This window comes from Sycon ciliatum, chromosome 4 (assembly GCF_964019385.1).
Source record: "Sycon ciliatum chromosome 4, ocSycCili1.1, whole genome shotgun sequence".
Taxonomy (NCBI): domain Eukaryota; kingdom Metazoa; phylum Porifera; class Calcarea; order Leucosolenida; family Sycettidae; genus Sycon; species Sycon ciliatum.
Window position 1 is genome coordinate 37703535 of NC_088646.1, and position 15919 is coordinate 37719453.

Sequence of the window (15919 nt, forward strand, 5' to 3'; positions counted from 1 at the left end):
TGTGTGTGTGTGTGTGTGTGTGTGTGAATAGCTGTATGGTGTAGACCAGGCTGAATAGTGACGGTCAATTCTTCAGCCTTGCAAGCTGTTGAATGGTGCAATCCCAGCACAAGTTGCTATGGCTTCTGCCGTAGCATTGCTATCATCGCCTCCGGCGATGGGCGTCAAAGGTCAAAGGTGTGTGGGTGGGTGTGTGTGTGTGTGTGTGTGTGTGTGTGTGCGTGTGTGTGTGACTGCATATCGCTGCAACACATACACCACAGTGACACGGACCTCATCAATAGTGCTAGCGGGTACCACAGTTTGTTGTCAATTTTATCATCCTAAAAAAACATCCCCAAATGAACGCTATAATTGTCTTCCAAATGCTCTATAAAAACACACATGCACACACACACATGCACACACGTACACATACACACACATGCACACACGCTGTCACAATGATCACACTGCACGCATCGGCACACGGGCGGAAAATGGGGAATAAAAGCAGGGCTGAAGAAAATAAAACGAGGAGAGAATCGTGCATCTTCAACGGATCTAGCGCGGCAATTACAGTGCAACCGGTGCGGTGATGGGGTTGGTGGCCAGGCGTTTCACCCACGCCTTGACATTGTTGGCCGTGACTAGAGCTGGTTTTCGTGATACCACTGAGTACAGAAGGAGATCAGCCAGGGATACGTTCTCGCCAGCAAGAAAAGCGTTCCGGCCAAGAGCGACATTCGCCTGCTTTAACGCTGCGGCCTGTTCCTTATTGTTAGTCTGGCTGGACGCGAGGAGAGGCAGGTAGAAACTGGAGATTGCGGCGTCGATTTCTAGCGTGGCCATCGCGCCCAGTGCTTCGTAGAGCCGGTACAGGTACTTTCGACACAGGTAGCGGCCAATGTTCTGCTGTCCGCGTACACAGCACTGTGCCGCTCCAGCACCGTGGGAGCGCACCATGATGTACGACTCGTCGTCAGCAACTACACACACACACACACACACACACACACACACACACACATACAGGCAGACAGACAAGCCGCACATGCACCCACACAGACACACACACGAAAAAGAAAGTCAGGATGGACAACCCCACCATATGCAGGTTTGGGGGCCCAATGTTTTTCTCGCCAGATTTTCCGGCATAGACCAGTTGCGCAAACGGGAGCCAGCACCCGGGGCGTCGCGGATTTGAAGTGCTTGGAGGACAACTGGAGTCACGCTTGAGCACGCAAGAACAAAGAAGTAATTAGTTGTGCCAGATCTCCTTTTTTGTAGTTTGTCTCACTTGTGCCGTTGTGGCTCATGTCCGTTCGTTATCCAGTTGGTAGTTAGCAGTAGAGTGTGTTATTGTATCTATGGATGCTGCTGAGTCAGGAGTAGTTTCTGGTGCGAAAGGCACAGTGAAAACCCAGCGTCCATCGTCGTGGAAAGAAGTGAAAGAATTGACTTTAGCCGAACTGAAATCTCTTTGTCGTGAATTGAAGCTGCCTCTTGAGGGACGTAAAGCTGATTTCATAGATCTTGTTTGTGGCGCTCTTGATATTTCCAAGAGCGGGGTCGCCGCTGGTTGTGAAGTCAAGGCAGAGTGTGCAGTTAGTAACTTTGATTCTAATACGCATCAGCAGTACGAGGCGCTGGGGAAGCTGTCGATAATTTCTGGCGAGTGGAACAGAGATTTATCCTGTGTTCCGAGCTCCTTCGGCCTAGATGCCATCCGTACCTACTTGGTGGACTGTCCTGATAAGACATTTGACGTGTCCGCGCGTAGAAGTCCTTGCGTGCATGGAGCTTGAGCCAAGATGACCACGTCCTGATGATGAATGTGAACCAGTACTCGAAGAGTGATGTTTTTATGTTTGTGCGAGCTTATTGCTTGCCTTCACAGTCCACTACACACGCGTACCCAGTGCACGTTTGTTTGAACAAGCACATTGGAGTGGTGGATGGTGCAGAGTGTCCATGTGTTGCTGGCCTTGGTGAATGCTGCTCCCATGCCGCTGCAGTACTATTTCGCTTGGACGATCTGCTGAGCCAGGGCCACGCAAGTGTCCCCAACGACACTGCCTGCACCGATGCGTCCTGTACATGGATTGTCCCGGCCAATGTGGCCAAAGTTCAGCCGGTACCTTTGGACGAAGTCAGCGTGTACAAATTGGAGTTTGACAAGCAAAAGCCGAAAACAAAGAAGCCGAGCCTTTCGGATTTCCATCCTGTCCCTTTGGAGACTGTCAAAGCCACTGCATCTCGAGCTGGCAATCTTGTAGGATCGCTACGTGCTGCTACAACGACGTGTCCGATTGCTATGATCTACGATGCCCAGACATTCGTTTCCAGCACTGCCTCATCGGCATGTCCGTCGACAGGTGTTTCCGAGCTTCCGGACCATCTTGGTGATGCAGATATAGCACCAGCCCATGAGTTGACAGTAACAGCATCATCACAGACTAGTGAACTGTACGAGTCACCTGAAGAGGCATGCATTACTGGCCTCAAGTGCTTGCGTAGTCTTGTTACAGTCACCACTGACATAGATGCCGTCGCCACGGGTGCCGACTTGGAAGCGGATCTGGCTGATAGCATCTCTCCCAATATTCTGGAGATCGAGCAGGCCACACGAGGCCAGTCCCTGAACAATACCTGGTTTTGTCACCGAGTCGGCAAGATTACGTCCTCAAGATCGCACCAGGTCGTCCACATGCGCAGTACTACCAGCCCAGCGTCTGTACTTGACAGCATATTTGGCTGAGTTGACCGATGCGAAATCGAGCCAAAAGCCCCCCCCCCCTTTTTTTTATAATTGTGGGTTAACTGCATTTGTCAGCTGCGATAACTCAAAATCCTAAATATTTCCACTGTTGGCACACATATTATACTCAAGTATATACACTTTTATGGTGTTCCGCTGTGACTGTCTTATCTCGGTGAAGGAGTGATAATGGGAATTTAAAAATCTGTATATACAGAGTATTACAAAATATTATGGTTTTCCGCTGTGACTGTCTTATTTCGGTGAAGGCGTGATAATCGGGGTTCGAAAATTCGTCAAGCCGATTGCTCGTTCCACATGTATGCGCGCTTCCGCAATCCGCCTTGTGTCGTGCACTTCCGCTGCTGTAAGCTGGGCACGGTTTGCACCACGGAAGGCTGGGCAAATGAGAGTAACGCCCTTAGCTTTCAATGCGTCATCAATGAGGAAGCCGCGATCTGCCATCACTGCATCGCCGGGTTCAAGCTGCGCCAGTAGCTGCTCAGAAGAAAGGATGATGCAGTTGTCACTGGCACGGCCGCTCCAGATATCCGACACGAAAGACACGTATCCACTGGGTGCAACACCGACCAAAAACTTGAACGTTTGATGGTGCTTATAGTTGCTGTACATTTGTTTGCGAGCCGCCAAAGAAGAAGCTTGCTCGCAGTATACCTCTGTACAGTCGATGACTATACGTGTCGTCGGAAATGCAGAAAAGCATGGCGGTAGAGTGTCTGCAATTGATTCCTTGGATGGAAATTTGCACACATCGTGCAGGACATCGTCCATGAGGCACTGGCATATCCAGGTGTTAAATATACGCGAAAACTTTGTAGGAGACAGTCCCAAAAATTTCGCTACATCTCTATTCCTGTAGCCACACCGCACACGAACTATCACAGCAAGAAATTCTTCTTCTAGTTCCAGCTTTCTCTCACGGCGATTGCTGCGAGCTGAAAGTGAAGGTCGCCGGGAAGGCGCATCACCCCAGTACTTCATTCTACATGCCAGAGGCTCCAAATACTCAAACACACACTTGAACGTAGCATAGGTTTCGAAACCTGTGAAGTGCCGAGTGTCATCATCGCTTCTCCTCAGCATGTCCAGACCAGACATTTCCTCCTCAGAATCTCGTTTTCTTGCTCAAGCTCACGAATGTACGCCTCTCTGGAATCTGGAGCACTACTCACCAGAACCTTGGCATAACCCCCATGATCATTCTGAGCTCCGCAGGCAGATTTGTTGGGCTCTGGTGGCTCTGGTATCGCTTCTCCGGCACTATCGTTCACGCCACCATCGCCACTGCCGTCGTCGTGATTAGAGAGATCACACGTGTTGTCAACGTCCGCTTCATCCAAGTCACAGTCAGCTCCGTTACGCTTCAGGACACGGCGAGACGACTGAACACTAGCAGGGGGCTGAAGATGTGTTGGCCAATCCGGAAACAGGGACAGTACTGCAGTCGGAACCAGACGACGCTTTCCAGTGAGCCCCTTGAAAACAAAATCTTCCAGTCGGAAATGCTTTCCACAAATTTTGTTGTGACTGCGCCGTAAATTTCTCACGCTTTATTGCTTGAACCTAACTTTTATACAAGCCCACCTGTTGCTCTGGGTTCGGAAACCTGTGAAAGGACACTTTGTCTCGGGTATTTCGACTGTGGCACTTGGGAACGCAACAAAAATTCACCATCACGGCTAGATCGCTAAACAACTAAAAAAAGTAAGAGTCCTGCAACAAAAAGTGAAAATGCAGCGGTCTGAGTCTCGAGTGGTTGTCCTCCAAGCACTTCATATCCGCAAGGCCCCGCGCGCCGGCTCCCGTTTGCGCAACTGGTCTATAGGGTACCCCGTAAGAAGGCCTTAGGCCTGGGGAATACCCTAGTCAAACTTCTTTTAAAGAAAAGAAAAATGGATCATCAGAGCAGAAGTTATGCCCAACAACAAGTGTGTAAAGTTTAAAGGGTTGAGAGAAGAAACACACCAGTGAGAAGAACTTACTTTCACGCCACACGACGACAAGCCTGAGAGCTTCCGCCGAGGACCTGTTGGGGACAACTGTGCGCAGGAACTGCTGCAGCTCCGTGGAGAGAGACTTGAGCGAGGAATGCAGATAGACGGCGGTGGTTACGGGCAGCTTGTGAGCGAGAGCGCGGAGCAGGTAGAGTACGGCCGTTGGTGGGTTGTTGGGAGAGGCATGCACCACAATCTGCTGGTCGCTGCTTGTACCCTATACCAATAGCAATATGATGTGAGAAGAATGCAGCGTTACAACAATAATCTAGCCGATTGCCTCCATTTTCTTCTGCCTTTGTGGTATTGCTCCGTCTTAGTCCGGGGTTACCAATAGTTTTTGCAAAACAAAAAGTTTTAGTATTTTTCAGCACCCAGTACCCACCCACCCACCAACCTTTTCTGCAGGTAAAACGAATTCCAATAAAATATTGATATCAATTTTCGACACTCAGAAGTATAAACTGGGCATTCTCCATCGTCATTCAATAATTATTTTCAAAACGAAACTCCTTCAAACCCACCCACCCCCAAACGACAACTTTTCATTTTGAAAATACTATTGGTAACCTTGGAATGGACGGCCCCTTAGTGGTGTTCAGCACTCTAGGCTATCTGGGAATTCTCGCTACTGTGATGTGAGAAGATAAACACGTCAACGGAAGTTCTGAAAATCAGCGCACAGCACTGAGCAGCAAACAGACTAGTAAATCTCGCCTGGCTTGTGTAGTGCATCAAGCTACCCACGCATAACTTAGAGTGTCTGCAGTCATTGCCTGCACTATCTACCCTGTCCGTGAAATAGCAATTCTGATTTCCATTGAATTCCAACGATGAGATAAGAAGACTTTATTCCAGTGGCATTGAAAACTGTCTACATATACATCAGGCATGTACACATTCTTACAGTTGAAAGTTAAACGTTTATTCACATTACGTACGGGTAGCGGCGGAATAGCGACATTCAAGCGCAATGCCAGCGAGTCAACCTGTACTTGGAGCTCCTCAAGGTCAGCAATGACTGCGACTTGCCGCTGCTCCAGTGAAGCCAGGGAAGCGCTGGATGAGGCCTCTGCTGAGGTGGATGCCTGCCAGCAGCAGCAACATCAAGAATACAAGCAAGGAAATCAGTGTTCACACTGCTCAATACATGTACTAGTATCTTGCGTCACTGCGTGTGTGTGTGGGGGGGGGGGGGGGGCGGCACAGGACATGCAGATTACAGTAAAGTACCATTGATCTGCTCCCCACGCCGTGTCGCTTCCCAGCTGGTTTTCCCCAGGGGCAGGAATTAGGTCAAGTCGTTACAGTACAGTACGATGTACAACAAAGCAGAAGATCAGACATGGGATGCTGGATTATGCACATTTTCATCCTGCAATCACACATATTGTGTACAGCAGTACGTGCATCGGTATTTCGTTGCATACGCCGACGTCGCTTCACAGGCAGAAATTCGCCAGGGGGCGGGAATTAGAGCGGGGGCGGATCAACGGTACTTTACTGTACTTGAAGTACTATAATATTATGGGACAGGCAGTACATTATACGGGACATGTCAGTCAATTCTGTGCACGATATGCAGTACCGTACGCGGCGTTCGATTGCACTGGAGCTAATCACATGGAGCATCCAACAGTTCTCAGTACAATTCCCAGTACATGTATACGGACAGTGTACATGTGTAGCGCAGCCACTGGAGGCATAGCTTTCATGGAATGGTGTACCACAAGACCACAACCCCTCAAAAATGGCCAGGGTCACTACTTCTTACCCCCAACCCACAATTGGGCCATAAATAGAGCACATCACGAGAAAAAATTGGTGGCAAGCCTATCTCGGCATCACCCCGGGCACCAGTGGAAATCACGGATACCGTAAAATCAGGTAAAAGTAAAGTAAAGCTCGCACGTCCGTGTTACCACCGGCTATACAATTGCGTCGAGAAGCACAACCAGCTTAGGAAGTTTCGCTCGTGCCAGGCCACCACTATGCCTATGATACCAGGGTGGCAGATGCAGCGCCTAACGGCGAGGGTGAGGTGGTGACTCTCACAACCAATGCCCGACAAGGGGGCGAACCTCGTTAGCTGCATCCATGTCACCCTCACTCCGAGTAGTGAGTACCCAGTTGACCGTGGGTGTCGGTGCAGTTCCTTACATGTATAGTGGTTCATGCATGCATCACTGCATGTGTTAGCACAGTACACGCTCCCTACTCCCAGCGCGGGTCTCGAACTCGGGACCTTGTGATTCGCAGGCAAGCCTACCACTCGGCCAAAGCGCTGGTCAGCTACAACTGTATAAAGCCTGGTAGAAGACGATGGGAGGGCTAGTACTATATTCAAATCAGACCAGCGTAGGGAACTTTGGTGTGTACCTCGTCGTGTGTGCTGGGGCAGGGGGTTCAAGTTGTAATGTACGCATAACTACAAGCGCACTTGGGAAAGATGTGAATGGGGGGGGGGGGGGGGCAAAGCGAGGCATCACCAGACACCACCATGCCTCCTCGAGACGAGTGGCTTGGCTGGCTGGTGCAGTGTGGTGCAAGAGCCGTACGCGAGTCACCGATGTACAACATCAACACCCTCCATATCACGAAGAGTACATAACTCCCAAGAGTACAGTCAGACCTCGCTTATCCGGTCCTCTTTTATCCGGATCCCTCGCCATCCGGAAGAAAATCGTTGGTTACAGATTTACAGCATCTGCCATGCATATATACAGTATGTGTGTTCGATTATCCGGTTCCCTCGCCTATCCGGATATTTTTGTGGAAAACGGATGTGTGCGGTTATGCGAGGTCTGACTGTACATAACTCCCAAGAGTGTGCAATTGCCTGCACAACCTCTATACAGTGGTGCGACGGCAGAACTTCACATCACGTTACATGGTCCAAAAGGTTACGCTAACAAACAGTGCAAAGTGACCACACGAGAGTTGAACCCAAAGCAGGGTTGCGTACAACCCTGTATCGATCATGGACAGGGTGCACATAATGTGTATGGGTTCGTCACGTGATGTGAAGTTCTGCTGTCGCAGACCCCAGAGCTGGAGTTGCACACTCTTGGGGTATGTTCTCTTGACGTTACCAGCACAGCAACAACTGTGCTACAAAGATCAGCATTTCATCACGGCAGCACAAGTTAAGCAGCTACACAACACGGTTTGCCTGTGCTCTTTATAATTCAGTTACGTCTGCAGGCATGGCGGTGGCCTGGCACAAATAAGAACTTCCTAAGCTGGTTGTGTCTCTCAACACAAATGTACAGCCGGTGGCAACGCAGATGCACAAACAATACTTTTTTTACGTCTGCAGTTTAACAATAGATAGAAAACTACACACTGCTTTCGCCACACCTGCATGCAGATCTGTCGATCACCAGTAATATTTTTCTAACCTCTGTAAACCCTTCTTCAATTTTTACTTGTAGAATGTACATCATACATTGTACATGCACCAGCAAGTGAAAAGTTGCATGCTTTGTATGCTTCTGTGATGACATACAGAGATGATTTAAAAAAAATACATTCCGCGAGAGTAAAACCAATCAGTTCCGTGATAACTGGAAGAGGCATAGAGGATGGAATGGTGCTTAGAATTCCACTTACTGCTAGCACTAACCTGAGAAGAGCTTTGTTCGGCTCCGCAGGGGCCGCCCTGCAGCGGTGGCATGCGATACATGCACGACGGCAGGTCCATTTTTCCATCAATTGGAGCCGAAGGAGGAATACTGTACATGGTACCGGTACTGGCCATCTTCAATTCAAAGCAGGTAAGCTGATATACAATGGCAATGCAAATCAGATTGATATGCAACACGCTCGAACACAACACTGGAAAGAAAGCTTGTAAACTTCAAAATAATTTTGTGCCACAACAAAAAGACTTTTTTTCGATGTTTCTTGCGCGTGATTGCATGCATTGTTCGTTGACATGGTAACTCAAACATGTGTCCAACGAGTCTGTGCACGCCTGCACGGCGCGGTTGACAGTGGTTGAAGACTCAGAAGAGTCCGAAACAGTTTATGCCAGGGAGTCGTAAAATACCACCGGTATTTTACGACTCCCTGGTTTATGCACTCTTGTTGATGATAGAAGCTCTCGGCCCGGGGCTTATCTACTCTTGATGGTCACAGTCTTTAAAAACAGGGAGAGTAGAAGTGGGGGGGGGGGGTCACGTATAATTATGTACTACAGTCTCTGCTTGAAACCACCAGGACCGGCAAGAGTTCGTCTTGCCAAGACTACGCTAAGATTGGGTGCGGAAGAACACTTCCGGCCAAAGTCGAAGCCGTGAAAGTTTAGGCTGGAACTTGGCCAGATCATCATTATGGCCCGCTAAGTTTCCACGTGGTGCCGGTAATCCGGCACATTGTATGGTGCTTCCATGATCACGTGGAATAAGAACAAAACAACTGTCATTTCAACATTTTAGAACAGTGATAGGCTGTGCCTTGAGCCCCTGCGTTCTTCGGCGCCCGATCCAAGCTTACAGTGGCTGTACTAAAGAGTCAAACTGTGATCACTAAAAAAAGCTGGGATACCACCAATATTATGTGCTGGCCGTCAGCACTTGAAGAATATAAACATCATGGTATATTCACATACAAACATCATGGTATATTCACATACAAGTACGCTGATTGGACCAGACCCGACCGTTTCCTGGCAGACCGGTAGAAATCATCGCCTGCCAGATCCGGCAGGCCTAACCAGCATACATGTACATGAACATGCCTGTCTCGGAACCCAGTGCTTCACCGGCTTAGCCTGGCATGCATGCGGGAGTACAGACCAGGGGTTTAATTCTGTAAAATACGGTATTGCACTGCTCCCTGGTCCAGACGCTCCACTGTATCGTACTGTCTGGTTCAGAGTCCCAGCCGGCTAGGACTCGGACTCCGACTGAGCCGGGGCCGTTTACATCATCGGAGAAAAATAAACCCGGGCTTATTCGGCCTCGGGCAAATTAAATTTTTCAACCGGTTACATGACGGCTGTACGGGGCTGAGTTCAGGTGGTTGACTGCGAGTTCTGCGCACATTTTATTCTTCAAATCACACATGAAGGCAGAGGTAAATGTTCATTTGCCCGGCGGCGCCGTAGGATCATACACAAGCTACACCCCCCCCCCCCCCCCCGAATTTGCTATCTTCACATTGTTATCAGATTGATCAACAGAACAGTCGAGTTGACAGTTGACTCCTAGTAGTGTACAGTTGAACATCGACTATCCGACCATTCGATTATCCGTAACAGTTTTTTGGGCGCACGTGCCGTAGAGTACGCACTGTGCATGTAGTGAGCCATTCAAAAAATACGAAAATTTTGAAAAGTAAAAAGGTCGTGCGGCTAGTAATAACCACTGAAAGTGTGCGAGTGACAGTTTTTTCTTATCCGGAACATTTGCCTTATCTGAACACCGCCTGACAGTTGTCTGCCCAGAGGTGGTCGGATAATCGATGTTCAACTGTATTTAAATGAAAAAAATGATGATGATGACCGTGGTCCCCCCCCCCCCCCCCCCCCTCATCACCACAATAACCAAATTACTCTGACATGTCTCCCATAGATGCACAGTGAAGCCTGATACAAAACGACCCATATCCAATATCCGCTTGTACGAAACTATGAAATTAGATGTGCATGTAATGCATAAAGCACAAACACTAGGTAATACCAGTCATCGCATACGCATTTTCATTATGTAAGGAATTGTGTTGTAGAGCACTCCACTCCCTCTCCCGTTTAGGACATGACGGTCGTCTATATATGCCATGTGTACTTGCCCTATGCTAGGCAAGAAAATTATTTTGAAATGGCAATGAACACATCTTTTCAACGAATTGTCTTGTGAGACATACCGGCAGTTGGCTATTTTGCATTCACACCATTTTCTAATTATATTAATTTTTACATTTCACAGAATGACTTCCAAAGACCATATCTACACATCTGCAGAATAACAGAATATTACCTTTGGAAACAAAGAACCTCGTGACTTTGATCGACTTGTCTGTTCTGCATGGTGATAGAACTGTGAGGAGTTGAGCTGTGGTGACTCTCAGTGAAACTCAATAGGTGCAACTCCTTTCGTATACTAGTGTACATACTTCAAAGAAGTTTTTAGACTCACTGCTGTCAACTGTTTCTGTTTCAAGGAATCAAGTTTCTTGAGCACAATAACACTTTAGAATGTGCATAGAAAGTCACACGCTTTTGTTTCCAGATGAAGTACATAAATGAAATGTTGGCGCAAACCGCCCCCAACCTCCTTGACTAGACTGAAGCCAGGCCAAAACAACGGGAGCACTCAACGGTGAATATACATATTTGTTTCCTGCACATGTGCCATGTCTGTACATTAAGTCCTTAGTGTGTACGTGTGGGTTACTGTTGCTAAGGTACACACATTGACCAATCGGTATCTTAGAACTGCAAATGCTAACCATGTCAATGCAGAATCACAACGTTATAGATAGGACAACTGTTGAAAAATAACCTGAAAGGTAAAATGCTCACCATGTCCAATACTATCTCCAACAACTCGTTACATTGATTTTTGGAAGCTGATTTTGGAAATGTTTTGAATCTACATGTACGTCATTTGAAAAATGCATCTATAGTATAAGATGCCTAATACTAATACCAGAAACACACCAGTGCAGGACATATTCTGTGGTTGACGCACAAGTAAGAGTTGCCAAGGAGTGCATGAAACAATACATTACCATCACGGCGAGGTAAAGACTGTCCTTACTCGGCCTGAGGAAGCCGCTCATTGCAGCTGTCCAGTTCCTTGGCTTGTTCAAAGTTGAGCTCGGCAGACAGCCCACCCTGCTTGCTCATTGCAGCCTGCACGTCATCGATAGAACCACGGCGAGTGAGAGAACCGAGCTTGATGGCAACTTCTTGTGATTCTCTCTGGTCGGAGAAGGCACGCGCCAGCTTGCCAACGGAGCGGATCTTGTTCTTCATCATCTCGTGCCGTGCCGACTTAGCATCTACTTCTCCTAGCTCATCATCTGTGCAAATCTTGAGTACGTTGACGAGGACGTTTGTGACCTTCTCTGCGACAAACGGAGCAGACCACGTAAAGACATTGAGGAAGTTCGGTAGCCAGTATGGATGCTGTGTGCAGTTGAACTGGCGAATATTCATGACGTCATTCTCGTACTTCAGAACCGCCGCCTTGTTATTGTAGACATCGCAGTAGTTTGGCGCCGAGAATAAAGTGATCACTGACGGAAAGCCGGTCTTTGGGTTGCGCTTGTACGTTCGGTAGCCATTATCCTGTGCCTCGTGTCCGCGCATTAACGACAGCAGGTTGTTCGCCTGCAGGAAACTGTCCACGGCCTGGTATGTGTAGAAGTAGGAGCAACCCCTGGTGTTGTTGTGCACAAAGCGCTCATCGGTACGTTCTCTGCCGTAGCTCTCGATGGGGTCGGACCAGAGCAGGTCACACATTGGGCCACTGGATGGTGGCTCCTGGAAACGATCAATCTCATCAATATCAGCCAGAGTGAGGATCTCTGGCGACAGGCCCGCATGCACGCACAGGAACTGCTCGTTCATCAGGGCGGCGAGAGGCAGGCAGTCGAACGAGGTCATCATAGCGTCGTACACTGCCAAACTGTATTTCACCTGACACTCAGTTTTAAAAGTGAAATAGCTTGTCAGATGTCTGCACTCGTGGTTTCCGCGCAGCAAGAACAGCTTGTTCGGGTAGACGATCTTCATTGCCCACAGGTAAAGCACGCATTCCACGGAGAAGTAACCTCTATCCACATAGTCACCCATGAACAAGTAATTCGTTTTCTCGATCGGTCCGCCGACCTCGAACAGTTTCAACAAGTCGTAGTATTGTCCGTGAATGTCTCCACACACAGTTACGGGAGAAGGAACAATCAGTAGGTTTTTCTCCGTCCGGAGAAGAGCAGATCCCTCTTCCAAAAGCCTCATAACAACTTTCTCATCGACTCGGCCCTCCTCGAAGAAATGCTGTTTGAGCAGGGCGAGGCGGGGGTGGCCATTCGCCTCGAACACTTCATCCTCGGTTAGAACTTTAGGAGCCGGGGGAAGGCAGTCCTTCACTTGTCTGTTTACAGTATCCAATGGAGGAGGTGGAGGTGATGACTTGGCCTCCGATGGCGGAGCTGAAGTTGGAGGCGAAGCCTCCGCCATTCTGGACTTCCTGTTGTCTGAAGAGGAAAGTTACAACTTTCGCTGCTGAAAACAACGAAGATCAAAAGAGGACCGCGCCTTGCGTGATTCTGATGCAGGAAAGTGACAAAAAATTAGTTGGTACAACTCAGATGGGCTTGCATTCCCTCCAGCATGCAGACTGATAGACTCTACTGGTCCGCGATCCGCCTACTGCATACACCAGGTCCAGCAGGTAGAATCTACACCTCTTCCTGCGGCCTGATCTGGACTGGAGGACTCCCGTAGCTACGACAACGACGGTTACGTAGTCTAGCGAGTGCATGCAGTGTACGCAAGTGTCGTGGGTGCGGCATGCATGCATGCAGTTAGCTGCATGTCCATATGGCTACTGTAGCTATCGATCATATGCATCCGCGATAGCACGTGCACTTGAACCAGGTCTGCACATTTTTGGTAGCTTTTCTTCCGAAGCACGCTTGCGGACAGGGCGCAAGGGCGGTACGCGGTGCGTGCGCATGCGGTGCAGCGCAGGCCGGTACGGTCGCTGGTAGATCTACCGGTGTATACCATGCATGGTCGTGCTTTATATTATTTTACAATTTTTTTTGTAGACTCTACGATCGTACCTACTCCCGGGCCCAGTGACCACTGACCTGGTCTGTTCCCCAGCTATCCACAGTATAATTATAGTATCCGGAGGCTGGGGTACGGGGTATCCCCAAGATGCAAGGCTTTCTTCACAATCAGTTCTTGACTTGGTGGAGTTGGACCAAGGCCGCTTTGTTGAGGCTGAGGATATCACACTATCAGTATAACAATAGTATATAATCCCTTGGTATTATTATTATTACATGTTATGCCATGGCAGGCGTTCAGCACAGAGCACTGAATGGAGTACATGTACGTGTATCTTGACTCTTTAACTGGCAGGCTTGCTCTCAATTGAAGGACAATAGTCATTCCGGTTGAGGTACATGTTCTGAGTACTTTAAAGTGACAAACTTTCGCTTAAATTTCACTATTTTCACGACCATCACAAAATCGCGAATATAAATCGCCGCAAACCCTATGAAAAATTTAATAAATAATAATAATAATAATAATAAACCTCTCCGTACATTGATTGTAGACAGTACAAAATCCGACTGAAGAGATAGAATCGCAAACGTTTCTCATCGTGATCCAGCCCGATTTAGAAAAAAGGCTTAATTTGCAAGCCGCGAAAGTTTGTTGCTTTACAGTATGGCTACAGACACTGCCATGGGAATACTATGGGAATGTGTACCGGTACATAGTATCCAAGGTACTAACTTAGCAAGTGTGCGCCTTAGCAGAGTAACTGCTATGTACTAGTACGTACTCTCTACCAGTGTAGGTGAGTTTCACAGTAGGAAAACCCATATACACCACTACGTGTACCTAACTACTGCAAGTACAGGTATGTATTTACCGACCATGATTTCGCCATGCCAGGTGTGTCTTTAACCACCACTTCTCTTCTATCGTGCAACTACAGTTCTCCCCTTTATTACCTATCGTGTGATTCATGATCGTGACTTTGATTCCATTCATCTCGGATCCCTTTCAGTGTACTGTATAAATTATGTGTGAACAGTATTGACCAATGCAAACTAGTCTTGGCCGAACACCAGTCTACCACCGGGCCATACTTCTTGGCCCATGTGACCATGCCAGCCACCCGTTACCACACTGTGATGACCGGCAAGAAACTGGACTTAACTGGGTGCCACATTCTGTCAATGCCACACTAAGCAAGTGACTATTCCGCAAGTGATTCAGATCATCTACTCGGACCAGATCATTGGAATGGTCATCAAATGCATACACAGTCTGCAGGCGATTGCATACAGCAGGATATTGGTACCGGTACATGTACTCTCAGACGGGCCTTTGCGCCAAGTCCTTTGGACATCCTAATCGTCACCGATTTGGGCCAAATTTGTAGGCAGTTTCGCATATGTTCCCCTACAACATGATGATAATACACCGTTAGTACTGTTCCGGTGATGAAATCTGATTGTGTGAGTCAAGCTAGCGCCATACACCAGTGTACACTGTACATACAGTCACACACACACACACACACACACACACACACACACACACACACACACATACACACACACACACACACACACACATACACACACACACACACGGCCCAGTGTTCACAAGCCCAGAGGCAGGGGGGTGCACAGTGCCTGGCACACACTTGACTAGTGTGATCGGATTTCATTGAGCAGCACTGCAGTAGACGGCAGAATGAACTTAATGCTACCGGTCTCTATTTTCCATCGCATGGACCCTCTCGTAACCATGGTGACCTGAGCACCATGTAGCTTTCTCCGGCCTTACTCCTGTCACAGCACCCATCAGTCACAGGCATGTGATGCCCCCATCCCAAACACGGCAACTGCAATTACTACTCCGACTGGTACTTCTTGTGCCACCGCCGCACAGTGGCCAAAACACTGCTAGTGTGAGTGGTGACTGCTGAACCAGACTCATGGCCAACATCTCTGCGGCCTATCGGCGGCGCTACCATTGCCTGAATCTAGACTGACACTAGCTTGACTATAATGTCATACTGTAAGACCAGATAATATGTTAATTTAACGTCAATTTAAGTTAACGATCTCCCGATTTTTGTGGGTTAGCGAGGTGAAATTCTAACGAATTCTGTCTCAAAAGCAGCAAATGACTGTACATGTACATATCGTTTTGCACATAACAACTTCAAATCAGTGTTTTAATGATTCTTTCAAATTCGTTAACTCGTTAGAATTAAATGTTCGTTAACATTACTGGTCTTACAGTATAGGGTTTCGTACCCTGTGAGAAAGTGGGCCTATGCCGGATTGCCGCGTGTGAATGCAACCTCAAATGAGGACCGGGCTAGTGTACAGTACCTGGCGCCATCCTTACAGCCATGTGTCACGGCTGCAGAACATATCTCATTGCCGCAGTGTGCCA

At 48.2% G+C, this 15919-nt stretch overlaps 2 protein-coding genes across 2 annotated transcripts; both read right to left on the bottom strand.

Moving 5' to 3' along the window:
* Window positions 1-287: 287 nt before the first annotated feature.
* LOC135815998 (aminoacyl tRNA synthase complex-interacting multifunctional protein 2-like) lies at window positions 288-8605 on the bottom strand. The gene is made up of 4 exons (XM_065329354.1): window positions 8381-8605; window positions 5697-5843; window positions 4744-4972; window positions 288-968 (listed from the first exon to the last, which is right to left on the bottom strand). Exons 1-4 carry the CDS (start codon window positions 8513-8515, stop codon window positions 556-558), a joined length of 924 nt encoding a protein of 307 aa, XP_065185426.1. The 5' UTR covers window positions 8516-8605; the 3' UTR covers window positions 288-555.
* Window positions 8606-11072: 2467 nt separating this feature from the next.
* On the bottom strand, window positions 11073-13060 carry LOC135816000 (protein phosphatase 3 catalytic subunit alpha-like). The gene has a single exon (XM_065329358.1). It carries the CDS (start codon window positions 12941-12943, stop codon window positions 11516-11518), a length of 1428 nt encoding a protein of 475 aa, XP_065185430.1. The 5' UTR covers window positions 12944-13060; the 3' UTR covers window positions 11073-11515.
* Between the last annotated feature and the right edge of the window lie 2859 nt (window positions 13061-15919).